At 38.4% G+C, this 14,846-nt stretch overlaps 7 protein-coding genes and 1 non-coding gene across 8 annotated transcripts; 4 read left to right on the plus strand and 4 right to left on the minus strand.

The window, feature by feature from the left end:
* Positions 1-641: 641 nt before the first annotated feature.
* Positions 642-1,799, plus strand: REX3 (RNA exonuclease; the record flags this gene model as incomplete). The annotated part of the gene is made up of 1 exon (XM_018130458.1): positions 642-1,799. One exon carries the CDS (start codon positions 642-644, stop codon positions 1,797-1,799), a length of 1,158 nt encoding a protein of 385 aa, XP_017985947.1.
* A 56-nt stretch (positions 1,800-1,855) lies between these two features.
* On the minus strand, positions 1,856-2,557 carry FIN1 (Fin1p; the record flags this gene model as incomplete). Its single annotated transcript, XM_018130459.1, has 1 exon — positions 1,856-2,557. The coding sequence occupies one exon, from the start codon at positions 2,555-2,557 to the stop codon at positions 1,856-1,858; it is 702 nt and encodes a 233-aa protein (XP_017985948.1).
* A 428-nt stretch (positions 2,558-2,985) lies between these two features.
* Positions 2,986-3,079, plus strand: AW171_hschr2482. The gene has a single exon (XR_001930080.1). It is a non-coding gene; the product is annotated as an HBRSNR6 (small nuclear RNA).
* A 271-nt stretch (positions 3,080-3,350) lies between these two features.
* On the minus strand, positions 3,351-4,727 carry AW171_hschr2483 (uncharacterized protein; the record flags this gene model as incomplete). Its single annotated transcript, XM_018130460.1, has 1 exon — positions 3,351-4,727. The coding sequence occupies one exon, from the start codon at positions 4,725-4,727 to the stop codon at positions 3,351-3,353; it is 1,377 nt and encodes a 458-aa protein (XP_017985949.1).
* Positions 4,728-5,300: 573 nt separating this feature from the next.
* AHP1 (thioredoxin peroxidase AHP1) lies at positions 5,301-5,804 on the plus strand (the record flags this gene model as incomplete). The annotated part of the gene is made up of 1 exon (XM_018130461.1): positions 5,301-5,804. The coding sequence occupies one exon, from the start codon at positions 5,301-5,303 to the stop codon at positions 5,802-5,804; it is 504 nt and encodes a 167-aa protein (XP_017985950.1).
* Positions 5,805-6,563: 759 nt separating this feature from the next.
* CCW12 (Ccw12p) lies at positions 6,564-7,025 on the minus strand (the record flags this gene model as incomplete). Its single annotated transcript, XM_018130462.1, has 1 exon — positions 6,564-7,025. The coding sequence occupies one exon, from the start codon at positions 7,023-7,025 to the stop codon at positions 6,564-6,566; it is 462 nt and encodes a 153-aa protein (XP_017985951.1).
* A 1,097-nt stretch (positions 7,026-8,122) lies between these two features.
* Positions 8,123-9,517, plus strand: HOG1 (mitogen-activated protein kinase HOG1; the record flags this gene model as incomplete). Its single annotated transcript, XM_018130463.1, has 1 exon — positions 8,123-9,517. One exon carries the CDS (start codon positions 8,123-8,125, stop codon positions 9,515-9,517), a length of 1,395 nt encoding a protein of 464 aa, XP_017985952.1.
* Positions 9,518-9,767: 250 nt separating this feature from the next.
* YCF1 (ATP-binding cassette glutathione S-conjugate transporter YCF1) lies at positions 9,768-14,255 on the minus strand (the record flags this gene model as incomplete). The annotated part of the gene is made up of 1 exon (XM_018130464.1): positions 9,768-14,255. The coding sequence occupies one exon, from the start codon at positions 14,253-14,255 to the stop codon at positions 9,768-9,770; it is 4,488 nt and encodes a 1,495-aa protein (XP_017985953.1).
* Positions 14,256-14,846: the final 591 nt, after the last annotated feature.

Below are 14,846 nucleotides of genomic sequence, written 5' to 3' on the forward strand. Positions count from 1 at the left end.
TCCAGTATTGCAGTATTTCGGGAAGAAGGTTATCAGAAGTTGCCCAACTGCGTAACCCTTTAATAGTTAATTCTATATCAACCTATCTTGGAGATTTTCAGTGTTGTTTATAGTTTCGTTAACACACCTGTTTTGATCGAGGTATCGCTCTTCTTAAACTGCAATCATCATTTCTATCTAAAACAATATCAACCTTGCTGCAGAAGTGGAAGTTGTATATACTATAACTATGATATAGATTAAGTGGTTTTATTGCATATCTACACCCCCATCTCATATAAAATCAGATGGATTTTATTGATATTTTAGTTGTACCCATTATATGGATAACAACAGTAACTGTAACTTTACAAATTTTGAACTCAATAACTGCGACCGTAGCCTAATATTTATACAGTGTTATGATTGTGTCATGCTGTTGATACAAACGAGCCGAATGATGGCCAGTTAATGTCATACCTGTGTTCAACGTACCACTATTATGATGTCATGTGCGACGAGTTTATATTTTCTTTTTTGACACACCCTTCAATATCCTTAATTATACTGTGAGAGTGTTTTAAGCCATTGAATACTCGAGTTCACGACAGCAGCGGCGTTATGCTAAATAATATACTCCACTTTTGATAGCATTAGTCAAGATGGCAATATTGAGGCCGCTAGATCTTAAAATGCAACCCGCTCCGTACGATGCACGCATGAAAGTCATCAGTCGTACACTGGAGCTATTAGATAAATATAAACCTCAGAAAACAGATTCCAAAACTACCGCAGTTCATTGGGAGTATGAAGTAGCACGACATTCTGCTTCCAAGCAAAGCTATATTTTTAACGCAAGTCTTCTATTAAGAGATATCGTAAGGTATAAGGGCAACTTAAATAAATCAGGGAAGTATGAATCTCCAAAGGTACAGATCAGTAAGGAAAGCGTACTGGCGAAATTGAAAGAGCTGTTATTAGACGAGAAACAACTAAAAGAAGGCGGTTATATATTAGGCCCGGGCGTTGGTGGGGAAAATAACGCCTCATCAAAGTCGGATAATGGTTTACGTGAATGTGCTAGGTGTTCGCAAAAATTCGAAGAATTAAATATTATGGTACCTACTAGTTGTCAGTTCCACCCTAGTAGGCAACAATATAACAAAGGAACTCGAAGTTACCATTATCCGTGCTGTGGAGAAGATGGGGTTAGTGTGACACCCTATTCCTTAGGATGTAAAACCCTAGAACAACATGTGTATAGACAGGAGACATATGAAGATATGTCGAAAACGATTGAATTCAGACATACTAAGGATTTCGTTGGAGATTCTAATGTTTTGGGGTTAGACTGTGAAATGGCTTATACTTCGTACGGCTATGAACTTATCCGTCTCACAGTGGTTGATTTTTGGACAAAGAAGGCGCTTTTTGATGAAATAGTCCAACCTTTAGGTGAAATTATAGATCTAAACTCGCAGTTCAGTGGGGTTCACGAAATTGATAGAGCTACCTCGTTAACATTTGAAGATGCGAGGAAAATATTTTTAGGTCCTAAGATGATAAATACTAATAGTATACTGATTGGGCATGGCCTTGAAAATGACCTTAATATATTACGAATTATACATGATAAAATTATTGATACAGCGATTCTATATCCTAATGGTAAATTCAAGTCTTCGTTAAAAAACCTGGCATTCCAAGAATTGAGCCGGAAGATTCAAACAGGGGAGCACGATAGTTCTGAAGATGCGATTGCCTCGATGGACATAATTAAAAGTAAATTGGGTATCCCACTAGATCGTGATATATGGTAAGATCGCTGTGGTGTGTTTGTGTCTGTATCTACGTACTTCCATGAAAAGTAATGAATCTAACCCTTTTTATCCTTTTCAAGTTCCATTATTCGCAGTTCAAGCTCATCCTGACGTTCCAACAACACCCTTATTTGCTCTTTAAGGGTTTGTAGTTCCATGGAAATCATCCTGTCTTCGGGAAGTTCAAACTTCACACTTCGGCTCCTGGTAACAACGTTCGGTTTACTTACTTTAAAATTTGTTACCAACTCTGAATTAATTTTTGTATTCTTTCTGGTCATTTTTGAAAGGTCTTCATCTTTTTGTAATTTTGTAAGCAAATTTTGCCTTGTTGGACTCAAGGTACTATCGTTAGTAGATATTATCGACTTATGCTCCTTCATTGGAGATAATCTATTCTTTATCCTACTCTGAGAACCGTCTCCTCCCACAATTGTTGTATTGCTGAAACCATCATTACCTATTTTTATCGGCGATTTTGGGAACATAACGTCAGAAATCTTTGTAACTTGGTTTAACTGGGAAGAAGGAGTTGTATCTACCCTCAAGTAACTCTGACTTCCATCTACCGGCTCTGGAGCTAGAAGCGCTTTCGGAGAGGTATAATTGTTTAAATATCCAGGAGAAAATCTACTTGAGGCCTTATCAATACCTGCATAATTTGGCCTCCTCATAGGAGAAGTGTTAAGTCTTTTAAACACATTAGAACTACGATTGGATAGTTCTTTATTACTTATATCTTTCAGTGGATTATTCATAGCACATAAGGGTTAATTGTATTAACAGTTGTGAGACTTACTTTTTATTTTTGGAATTAATACAGTAAGTCATAAATAAATAAATATTTGTTAAATGTAAATATTGGCTTTCAAAAAATATACAGGTTACAAACTGTTACAAGAAACGAATTTGTAGTTAAACAAAGCCTAACGTTTCTGCAACTTGTCCTTGTAAGCTTTTGACACTCAATTAACCAACATTGGAGCCAAATATAAAGATTCAGGTCCAACGCGGAGAAACAAGACCTTAGATGTTTACACGATACTCAGCAGCTCATATCCCATGAATATAACATGAATGATTATTACATCTGATAGAAACTATAAAATGTGTTCTGTCACGTGGTTACGTATTTTACTTATAATGTGAATCTTTCAACTTTTTTTCGTCCATGCGGTTTCGATCGCTTGGACATTTGGTCAATTTGAAACAATACAGAGATGATCAGCAGTTCCCCTGCATAAGGATGAACCGTGTTACAAAGAGATTTAATTGTTTTTTTGCAATTATGACCTATTATCATAATAGACTTCAAAAAACGTTCACATGGCTATTATTTAATGATGGATGCTAAGTATTGTAGTTACAATTCATGTGAGAGGAACCGTGAGTTCGATCCTCGATAGTGGAAGATTTTTTGCTTTACTATTATTACAACGATTATCATTTTTAGATCTATAGAAAGCGCCAATTAGTAGCACTATTGGAATTTGCGAGAGTAGAATATTAAGTTTGGATAAATAAAACGCCTGATTTATGTCATTTTATATTTTACAAATATTCAATGTTATGATGGAATTCATTAATTCCGGTAATACCATCGCCCCTAATGCAGACAAGTAACAGTCCGCCATCCTTAGTGGCTAGCCTCCACATGGATTTCATTAGGACTAATTTCAAACCTGGAACTGTTCCATGGCCCAAAGTAAAATCAGGGATCTTGTCTGTTACATTATTTTCATCTATAATGGAACAAATATTGGTGTACTTAACACCGTTAATACTCAAGTCGGAAACAGAAACACAACATGGAATGAGAATGCCGTCCAAATTCATCGCATCTCTATACTTCTCAATGTTTATATTGGCCGGTTTGAGGACTTCTGAAAATACATTAATAAACTGACGAGCGGATAGACCTCGTATGTGTACATGAATCGTCTTCTTCCGCTTGTTAAAATAAACAACGCAGTCCATACCATCAATCTCAAATATAAGATCTCGAGGATATTGGTCCAAATAAGGGCGTGCATATGTAAAGATAGCCCAATCACAGGCCAGTCGCTGTTTCTTGCAACTGGACTCTTCACGCCTATAATCTTCACAAATCTTGGACTCCACCATATCAAGAGATTGTTTCTCCTTGTTAGTCAAGCCCACACCTTTGCTGCATAAATCCCCGAGCAGCATAACTATGAGATCGCGTTTATAGTACGGATCATACTTGATTTTATGTTTCAGTAACCTCTGCTCCAAAGCCCATAAGCGGTAAAACCTGCACTCTTTAATGAGTGAAACACGTTTTCCCTCGTCCAGCGTGAGCTCTACACCATTTAACAAAGCCATCAAATCCTCAAATAATGCAGGAGACCGTGCTACGTATGGAGGGGATTGAGGAGGCGGTCTAATTGGCTTACACGAGAGACACACTTTCTCCAGACCAGCATATAGCGCGTCCACGGTAATATCAAAATAGTTTGGCGAGTTTCCAGGGCCACTGAGCAAGTTTTTGGGTATCTTATATGACTTGCCGCCTATACATGCAAAGTAATAGTCTGAGTTTTTTAGCAGATGACGTAGGCGCGGTAAATTATAATACATGGAATCCACAAACAACATAGTGTACTGATACTCATCCTTAACATTAATGCAATAACCTTGGAGATGATTATATATCAGTTCAAATACTTCGGGAGAGCGATCAATAAATAAGATATCTTGAACATCAGAAGACAAGTTTCCTCCACGCTCTCGACGTTCGGCCTCCTTCCTTGCAAAATAATCCGTAAAGTATGACGGAGAATCAGAAGACAACGAGACACCACTTAGCTTAAACAACTTATATCCAACCTGGATCTGATAGACATTCTCATGAGGAAGCACCACCGGTACCTCGAGTGAAAAACTTTGCCCTTCTCCATGCGACATCTGTCCTATCTAATAGATACAAAAAATCTGAATCCTTTAGGAACCTGCTGCAGGATAAAATAGTAACCAAGAGCGTTAGAAATATACTAGTCAAAAAATAATGTTTTTCGTGTTTTAATTATGGTCTTTAGTTATGTTAGCTGATTACTGATAACTCCATCTCACAATTGGCTTAGTAATTCAAAGTGTTTACAAAGCACTACTGAGAGATTTGAAAGAATTCATTTTTTTGTAAACTTATCCGGGTAATGCGCGGGTTTTTTTTCCTCCTCGGCACTATTAAATATGTTTTATTATTTTCCACATTACTAATTTTTTTTTTAGTAAGTAATCCTTCATTGTGATTTTACTGATTCTTTACTAATAATTATCACTATGTAAGTTTTTTACTATCTGTAATTCATTAGTAAATATTTAATTTAAAACACCCGATGCACCCCTGGTATTTTTAGACAGGGGCGTTAAGGGTATCGCCACCTTCATTATGGTATATAAAAGTAGATACAAAAGCACCTCCTGGACATATGTAGCAGTTTTATTTCCCGTACTCTTCATAAATTAAACGAACTAATAATGAGTGTAACTAATCTTAGCGAAGAGACCTTTAAATTTAAGTATATCGCAATTGAGAAGGACTCTGAAGGCTGTGGCTTTCCTGTCCCATTGAAATTTGCGGACTATAAGGATAAAAAGATCGTTATCACAGGCGCTCCAGCTGCGTTTTCCCCTACTTGTTCTATCACGCACATCCCAGGCTACATTGAGAAACTTCAACAACTACTGGACAAGGGTGTTGATGATGTTTTGGTGGTGACCGTTGACAATCCTTTCGCTAATAACGCTTGGGCTAAACAATTGGGTATTAAGGACACGAGTAATATCAAGTTTGTTACAGATCCAGCATGCAAGTTCACCAAATCACTTGGGTATGAACTTGATGGCGGTGACGGTACATTTTCCTGTGGCCGTTATGCTGTAGTTGTTGACAAAGGTAAGTTTATCTACTCAGAACAGGAGGAGAACCCAGCCTCCGAAGTGACGAAGTCCGGTGTTGATGCAGTGTTGGCTGTATTGTAATACTGCACATGTTTAGTGATTTATACATTATATAAAGTATATGGCAGTATGAGGCAATACATGCGTATGTGTTAAAACGCTCCGATAAAAGTACTAGGGGTATAATTTACAATTTTCTGATGTCGAAGAATGCGGTGAATAACAACAGTTACTATTATAGCCCTCGTATAGGAATTTACGTAACACCTCAGGTATAAAACGCAACGAAAAAAGACAGATCAGTGTTAATTATTTAAGAATTAAAAATATATGATATACATTGTATCAAAGAGCTATTTATTAATGTTTTATGAAAATATCCACCATCTCATGGAATGACAGAGGCATTGCCATGACCACGAATTCGGAAAAAACAAAAGCAGATAGAACACTTTTACACTGAATCTTCTATCTTTCAAAACGAACTATAATCTAAGGGTTAAATAGCGTGCAAACTTATATCTAGAGGTTGTAGCATCAACTCAAAACAATTGCCTGGACACTAATGTACAGATTAAGCACCTCGATGTGCTGCGGCAGTCCGGTCAGAACTACGAATTAAGCATCGGTGCAGAAATAACATCAAAAATGCCGAGGAAGCCTGGCCAATTAAGACAGACAACGTTGGTATAAAAGTGCACCAGGACCCAAACGGAATTTAAAAATCAAAAGCATTACATTCAATACCTACTGTCTGTGTCCTACTCAGTCACACTTAGCTTGAATTTTGGACCACGATAATTAGTGAAATAAAACCTAGTGGAATAAAATTCTAACTTCTTACAACAACAAAGCAGCGGCACCAGCGAACAAAGCACCGGCAGCTGGCAAAGCTCTAGCAGCAGCACCAGTGAAAGTAGATTGAACTGGTGGAACACTGGAGCTTGGTTGCTCAATAGCTGGAGCTGGTGGAGCATCTGGGGTTTCTGGAGCTGGTGGAGCTGGGGTAGTTTCAGGAGCTGGAGCTGGTGGAGCTTCAGAAGCTGGTGGAGCTGGTGGAGCTTGCTCAGATGGCAATGGGCACCAGGTGGTGTAGATAGTGATGGTGTTGTCAACGGTAACAGTAGCAGTAGAACGCAAAGCGGTGGAAACAGACTCAACACAAGAGTGTTGTTCACAAGAGGTGATGGTCACCAAAGTGGTAGCATTGTGGTAGTCAGTAACAGTAGTAGCGTTGGAAACTACATTGGCAGAGGCAGCGGCAGCAGCCAAAGCGACAGAAGCGACAGCGGTGAATTGCATTTCTAATTTAAGTTTTTTTGGAAGCGAGTGACTAAACAAAATCTAATGATCTCTGGTTTTCTAAATGTAAAATAAAAAAGGTGGAGTTCAACCAGTTCAACATAATGTAAAGTTGGTCGTCCTTATATAGATTAGAAAAAATTTTAGCCTACCCCCTAAAGGTATACTGCATTAGGAATAATATCGTGACTGTTTACTTTCATTGAAACGTAGATTTATCGATGGCCGAGAAAGATCTATAGGAAGCAGCTAAAAAAAGAAACCTTAATATAGTTTTTACGAAGAAATTGTCGTAGTACGCGGAATCTAGTGAATCGCTAGGCCTAAAACAGATTGCAAACATGTGTAAGTTTAAGTGCGACAGGCTACCAAATTTAGAAGCAATGCAAAACACGCTGCAACGAAGACTACAGGTATTTCTGCGTAGAACAAGTTTAATTCTGTTGCGGCTAATTAGAAAATGTTGATACACGAAAAATTTTTACGATAATTGCGCAAAGCCGGTATCATTTTCACTATTGACAGTAAAAGCCGTACGGGTTCTGTATGCAATCCTATAGAATAAATTTTATCGAAGTTTATGGGCACTAGCCCTAATTGTACGTAGAAAGGATATCCATTTCTACGTTTAGGCGTAAATGATAACTAATCCAGCTACTCCGACGGTCTTGTCCTGTGAGGTAAAAATAGTAATTATGTGACCGGGGTCGCAATGCGCATGGGGCAGCATGGATATGCAAATATAGATGGCGGAGAATAAAGCGAAAGTCAGCCGGACCGAATCATAAGATTGCGACGTCGCGCAATAGATCTTGGCTGTTACCCGACTTTATTGTACATGATGTTACCCGGATTTCGGAATTTACAGTGTCCGTATAACCATTACGTATACGACGTCCAGAGTTATTCTTAACACTTTTACCAATACCTATCCATATTTGCACATATATGTTCGATTTTGGCTGTTTTGATAGAGCTGACGGTCGATCGTGGTGTAAAATAAACATTAAGGTTTTGCAGGTTGCGGTAGAAGTACAATAAGTTATAGGTAATATTGGATTGGTTAAGTGTCCTATAGCGAACAGAGAAAATTAAAGATGGCGAGTCAAGAAGAATTCTTTAGGACACAGATATTCGGAACAGTATTTGAAATCACGAATCGATATGCGGACTTGAATCCGGTGGGAATGGGTGCTTTTGGTCTTGTATGCTCTGCGGTCGACACATACACTCAGCAGCAGGTGGCTATTAAAAAGATTATGAAACCATTTTCTACCGCTGTGCTTGCAAAGCGGACTTATCGTGAATTGAAATTGTTGAAGCACTTGCGACATGAGAACTTAATTTGCCTTGAGGACATATTTCTGTCTCCGCTGGAAGACATATATTTTGTTACAGAGTTACAGGGGACTGATTTGCATAGGCTGCTTCAAACTAGACCTCTTGAAAAGCAGTTTCTCCAATATTTCTTGTATCAGATTTTGCGTGGTTTGAAATACGTTCATTCTGCAGGGGTAATTCACCGTGATTTAAAACCCAGTAATATTCTTATAAATGAAAACTGTGATTTGAAGATCTGTGACTTTGGTTTGGCCCGTATACAAGATCCACAGATGACGGGTTATGTGTCTACAAGGTACTATAGGGCGCCTGAAATCATGCTTACTTGGCAAAAATACAACGTCGAAGTTGATATATGGTCTGTAGGATGTATCTTTGCTGAAATGATCGAAGGTAAGCCGCTGTTTCCAGGTAAGGATCACGTGCACCAGTTTTCTATCATCACACACCTGTTAGGCTCTCCTCCGGCCGATGTGGTTGACACTATCTGCTCTGAAAATACGCTGAAGTTTGTTACTTCTCTCCCCCATAGGGAACCTGTGCCGTTCGCAGAACGTTTCAAAAATTTAACATATGATACTGTGGATTTGCTAGAAAAAATGCTAGTTTTTGACCCAAATAAGAGGATTACGGCTGCTGATGCACTTGATCATCCATATCTTGCTTCATATCATGACCCTACTGATGAACCGGTGGCTGAAGCCAAATTTGATTGGAATTTTAATGATGCAGACTTGCCTGTAGATACCTGGAGAGTAATGATGTATTCAGAAATATTAGACTTCCATCAGTTGCCTGACTCTCAAATAAATCCAAATGATACATTTGATGCTCAAGTAGCAGCTGCAACAGCGGCTGCAGAAGCCGCTAGGCAGTTACAACAACAGAAGGATCAACAAATGCAAGAGGAAAAAGATCAGCAATTGCAGCAATCACAGCAACAGAAGCATGGAGGTCAGCACCAGTCGCGGCTACAAGCTTGCCAGGATCATATACTGCAGCAACCTCCACATCAAAATCATCAAGAACAAACTATAATAAATGCAGTTAATACTGCCGGTCCAGATATCCCCTTTACTGTTTCTACTACTAGTGAAACTTTGAATAATTTCGCTAGTCAAGCCGACCAATACGTTAATGATTTTCAATAGATTAGGAATCTTAGATTATTAGGGGTTATTTATTTAACTCATATTTTATCGATTATCGATCGTCCTTTTGAGGAATGTGTTGTACTATGCCGGGCGTAATTAAGGATTAAAAACCGTTTTATAATATTAAAATTTATAAAGTCAAGTACTTTTGACATCTCATTTATGGTATAAAGTGATAAGTCGTTTGTAGGTTTAATACGTTACAACGCGTAATTTATCTTTTATTTAATTAAATATTGCAGTGTAATTATAACGTCAAACCCGCTTCATTACACAAGGAATAGAATATCGATTCCTTTGCTTTTAGTAATGCATGCGGAGTATCAAATTCCACCACACGCCCGTTATCTAAGACAATAATTCTATCAGAATCCAAAATAGTATTGACTCTGTGTGCAATAGTTAATATTGTGCGGTCTTTAAATGTGCTTCTTATTGTTTCCTGGATGAGCTTGTCAGTCTCTGCATCCACAGCAGCCGTAGCTTCATCTAAGACTAAAATCTTAGATGGGACAAGAATTGCACGAGCAAGACACATCAACTGTCTCTGACCAACACTTAAGTTTGCACCGCCTTCAGTTAGAGCCGATTGTAAACCACCTGGACCCATATTTTCAACATGTGTTTTTAGATGAGAAAGCTCCAAAGCTTCCCAGATTTGCTCCTCCGTGAACTGATTTGTTGGGTCAATATTATCTCTAATGGTGCCCTCGAAGAGCTGTGCATCCTGAGGAATAATTGATAGACTATGCCTTAAATCAGCCAACCCGATGGTGTCTATGGGCAAGTCATCAATAATTATACGACCTTTAGCAGCCTCTATAATCCTAAACAAGGCTAACGTCAAAGATGATTTCCCTGCACCAGTCCGACCCACAATACCAATCTTTTCACGTGGCCGTATGTGTAGATTGATATCCTTCAATACCAACCCTAGTTCTGGCCTGTAACGTGTAGAATAATTTTCGAATTTAATTTCACCTTGTGTAGGCCAATCCTTTGGCGGTCTACTGTCTGGAATAATAGCAGGGGCTTCTGAGGGTAAAATAGCATACTCTTTTATTCTTTCAACCGCCACAATATTAGTTTCAACTTCTACACTCATCCTAACAATCCAATTCAACGACTGAGTAATTTGTAAGGCATACCCCAATGATAGACCAATCATACCCGCAGTTAAGGTTCCTTGCTTCAATCTGAACATAGACAAGGAAGCTGCAGCTAAGATTATTGCAGAACTGATAAATTCGAGACGGAATGCCAACCAACGATTTGCAAAACTACTAGGATAGTAAGCGCTCAAATTCTTATCAACAAATGACTGATTGAGGTGTACGAAACGGTCTTGCTGAGCGTAAGCTCTAACGGTGCTGACACCATTGAGAGTTTCTTGGAAGTGCGCATAAATAGGTGACCTGGTCAGAGAATCGAGACGCCGCAACTCCCTAGATGTTCTTAAAAAGTATTGCTGGTAGTAGAAATAAACAATACCCAATGGCATAATCACAAAAGTCATTTGCCAACTTGTGAAGCAAATAATAAGCAAGGTGAACAACACATTGGTAACGTTTACAAAAAACTGTGAGAAAGTTCTTCCCAATAATTCATCAACCTTATAAATATCATTAGAGAACCTGTTCAATATCCTACCAATGGGTGTAATTTCAAAAAATGACATTGGGACTGCCAAAATAGCAGTTGCCATTGCATTATGCAAGTACCGCGACCCATGAATTGAGCAGTAAACCCATAGTATTATATTTTGTGCCAAGGTGGAAAGAGCCGAACTAAAACCGAAAGAAAAGTACACAGCCAGATATCTAACAGGGTTTGGGTTAAATCCATGCTCAGTGTTTACCTCTGACCAATGTTTTAACCAAACATTACTCAACACTGATAATAACATAGATAATATAACGAAACCAATCAAGATGACAACGTGCTTTGGGTTACATGCTTTCGCATATTCCAAGTAAATATCCCACTTGACCTTACCCTCTTCACGGTGTTCTTTTTGATCCTTTTTACCATCACTATCACTGAAGTTCATACTTTTAAAAGTCGCAAAACTAGCCCTTCTGAGACTAACAGTATCACTACTAGCACTGAGGTTCTTGCTATTCAAATCTTCTGCGTCCATTTCTTCCTCAGGAGATAAATTTGGATGAGTGGTAACAGTAATATCAGGCTCTGTTTCAGGAATTTCTTCCACTTCTTTCTTCTTACCATATTCAGATATCAACTTGTATAAAGGTGAATCTATTTCGCTATTATTAATCTGGTCAAAAGAGCCTTGTTGAACAATTTCTCCGTTATCTAAAAGAGTAATGGAATCCGAAACGGTCAAGACAGCAATTTTATTGGTTGTCAACACTCTTGTTTTATTCTTCAATAGCCCATCTGGTCCTAACACATGAGTAACTAAATGCTTCGAAACATGTTCATCAACTGCAGCTAACGGATCATCTAATAAATAAACGTCCGCTCTAGCATATACTGCTCTAGCAAGCGACAAACGTGCTCTTTGACCACCAGATAAAGATATACCCTTCTCGCCGACAAGTGTTTGGTCACCATCTGGTAAAGTGCCCAAATCTGTACTTAAAGCACAGGCTCTAATGGTTCTTTCATAGAATTCATGATCGTATTTATGACCGAACAAAATGTTTTCCTTTACAGTACCATTCATAATCCATGCCACTTGAGAAATATATGCGACACTGCCGTTTACGACAACAGAACCTTTAACCCTAAACAAGTCACCTAACATAGCCTGCATTAAAGCACTTTTACCACTACCAACCTTGCCAACAACGCAGCATAATTCACCTTTCCGTAAATGGAGATTGATATTTTTAAGCGCTACCTTATATTCTGGTTTACGTTGCCATAAGAAAGTAGCTTCATCAGAAAGACTGACCGCTAAATCTCCAAACTTGTCTGCCTCTGCACTTCTTTGAACTGAATCACGTTGTATCTCCTCAGAAGTCAAGAAAGCATGCAATCTACCGACAGACACAGAAGCTTCTACAAAAGACGTGATTGCCATCGGTAGCACGGCCAATGGAAAGTTTAACAGCATGAATAATGACAATGCTGGAAAAACCAAGTCAGTGGTCAAGCCTCTATTTTTTTGGGTAAAAACGAAAACAGCAAAAGTTGAACAAGAAACTAAGAAAGGAACAATTTTGTACTGAAAACTAGCAAATGCGCTAGTAATACCCATTTTTCTCAAGTTCTTCAACTCCTTTTCGTTTCTAACATAATCTAACCTTTGTTTATACGGAATTTCCCACGCATAGAGTTTTAATGATTTAATATTGTTTAAGATTTCACTCACTATACGAGTTCTTTCATCCTTGTTCTTCATTTGGGCCTTCTGTAACTTTTTCTGATACCTAAAGATTATGGAATTGAGTGGAATCATAATGAGCATCACTAGAACCCCCACCCACATACTGTTCCCCAATAATTTGTAAAGGGAAACCAAACACAAGCCTATTTGAAAAGGTCCAGACCATAGCAGCTGTCCCCATTGCGTTAGGTCTTGTAACCTCTGTACATCAACACTCATTAAGTTGACTATGTCACCTGTCTTAGAAGTTTTAGATGACTCATTGGATAAGACTAGCGCCTTTTGGTAAATAACTGTGGTTAGCGCACCCTTGATATTCATACCTGTGGTAAAAGACGCCGAAAAATATTGGTGTAGGACACATGTCTGAACAACACTCACAGTAAACATAGCAAGGGCGATCATAAAACCACGACTAAGTGGATACTGCTCGACTGCTTCTCCTTTAGCAGTAGAATAATCAGTGACAAACCTAACAATAATTCTTAACAATTGAGGTTGCGTAAAGGCGGCAACATCATGAATCGCCTTATATATACCACCAATAACCATTTGCCCACCGAAAGTCCGTATAAGAGCCCAAGCAAGTGAAGGATTCGTCTTTCGGTTCATTTCTGCTTGCCAATTTTTAGTAAATCTATCTGAAGTCTCTTTCGAACGGTACTCCTCTGGCAACCTGTATAAATCATTCTCAGTCAAATATTTCTCATATCCAATCCTCATAAGGCCAGTCATCCAACTGAACGAGATACGCTCAAAAATATTGGCATCATTTACAGGACTACTTTTGCGCTTATTTTGGTATTCAATTATCTCTTGATATGGCAATAGACGTTTCCGAGGTATAGCCTCCAATGCGAGTACTGAAGTAGATGCAACTAACTGGAATAAAGTAAGAACAAATGTAATTTTGCCCATCGGCCAGTACCCTTCATAGGTATGCCGGATTATAAAATTGACTACCTTCATACTAAGAAAGGTGGTTTCCAGTAACCAAAAGAACAACAGCACTCCATTCGAGATACGTGACCACAGGAATGAAACCCAATGTAAAGCAAAAAGAACCAACACAGCGCATCCTGTCATAAAGTACTGTAAGCGCGCCATCCAATGAAAATTACCAGCATAGCCGCTACTAAAGCCTGCCACAACAGTGAATAGGAAAAACAGTACCACTGACAGAATTCGACTTACAAGTAACCAATCTCGCCTGTACTTCAGTCTTGGGTGTGGCGTTGTCAAGAACTTATACACCTGCTGGGAACCAAACACCAATGCAAACAGGGAGGCAATATTAATAAGCACACCATCGATAAATTCTAGTTTTAAATCACCGTAAAATGAGATTGGACCAAAACCAGGACCCTCATTTGATATCATCTGGCACCTAACTAAACCTTTTCGAAACTACTATGCGAATAGCTTGGCAGGGAAATCCTATTTCTTGATGTGTCTTAGGTAAAGGACCAAGAACGTGAAAACGATTGGTATTTTCATATGTAATAAAATTGAAACTTCATATTGATTTATAATATGTCAGGTGACCATAAAATAACCCCGGAATGCCGATTGCAGATGGACTTAATTTAGCCTAAATCCTTTTATTCGATTTATAGGGTAACTATTTCAACCGTAGTATCTATAAATATAAATTAATTATATTTATTATATATCTTTATTTAATATTTGCTCGATCAATGACACCGCTAGGCAACAATCTCCTTGAATTATAGAGAACTTGATATCGATGAAAGTAGTTTAGATCTATAATCAATTTAGAATGACATCTGGGCGGTTTACGTCGTTGTCGCTCGCTTGTTACATTTATAATTTTAGCAGAACCTATACCTACATTGCTACACAAACATAAAGAAAAAACAAACACTATGGTATAACTCAATAACGTACCATACCTTTTAAAAATGCACCAATGCACCAATGCACCAATGCACCAATGCACTAGTGTATTCT

The sequence above is a fragment of the Eremothecium sinecaudum genome, chromosome II, assembly GCF_001548555.1.
Source record: "Eremothecium sinecaudum strain ATCC 58844 chromosome II, complete sequence".
Classification (NCBI taxonomy): domain Eukaryota; kingdom Fungi; phylum Ascomycota; class Saccharomycetes; order Saccharomycetales; family Saccharomycetaceae; genus Eremothecium; species Eremothecium sinecaudum.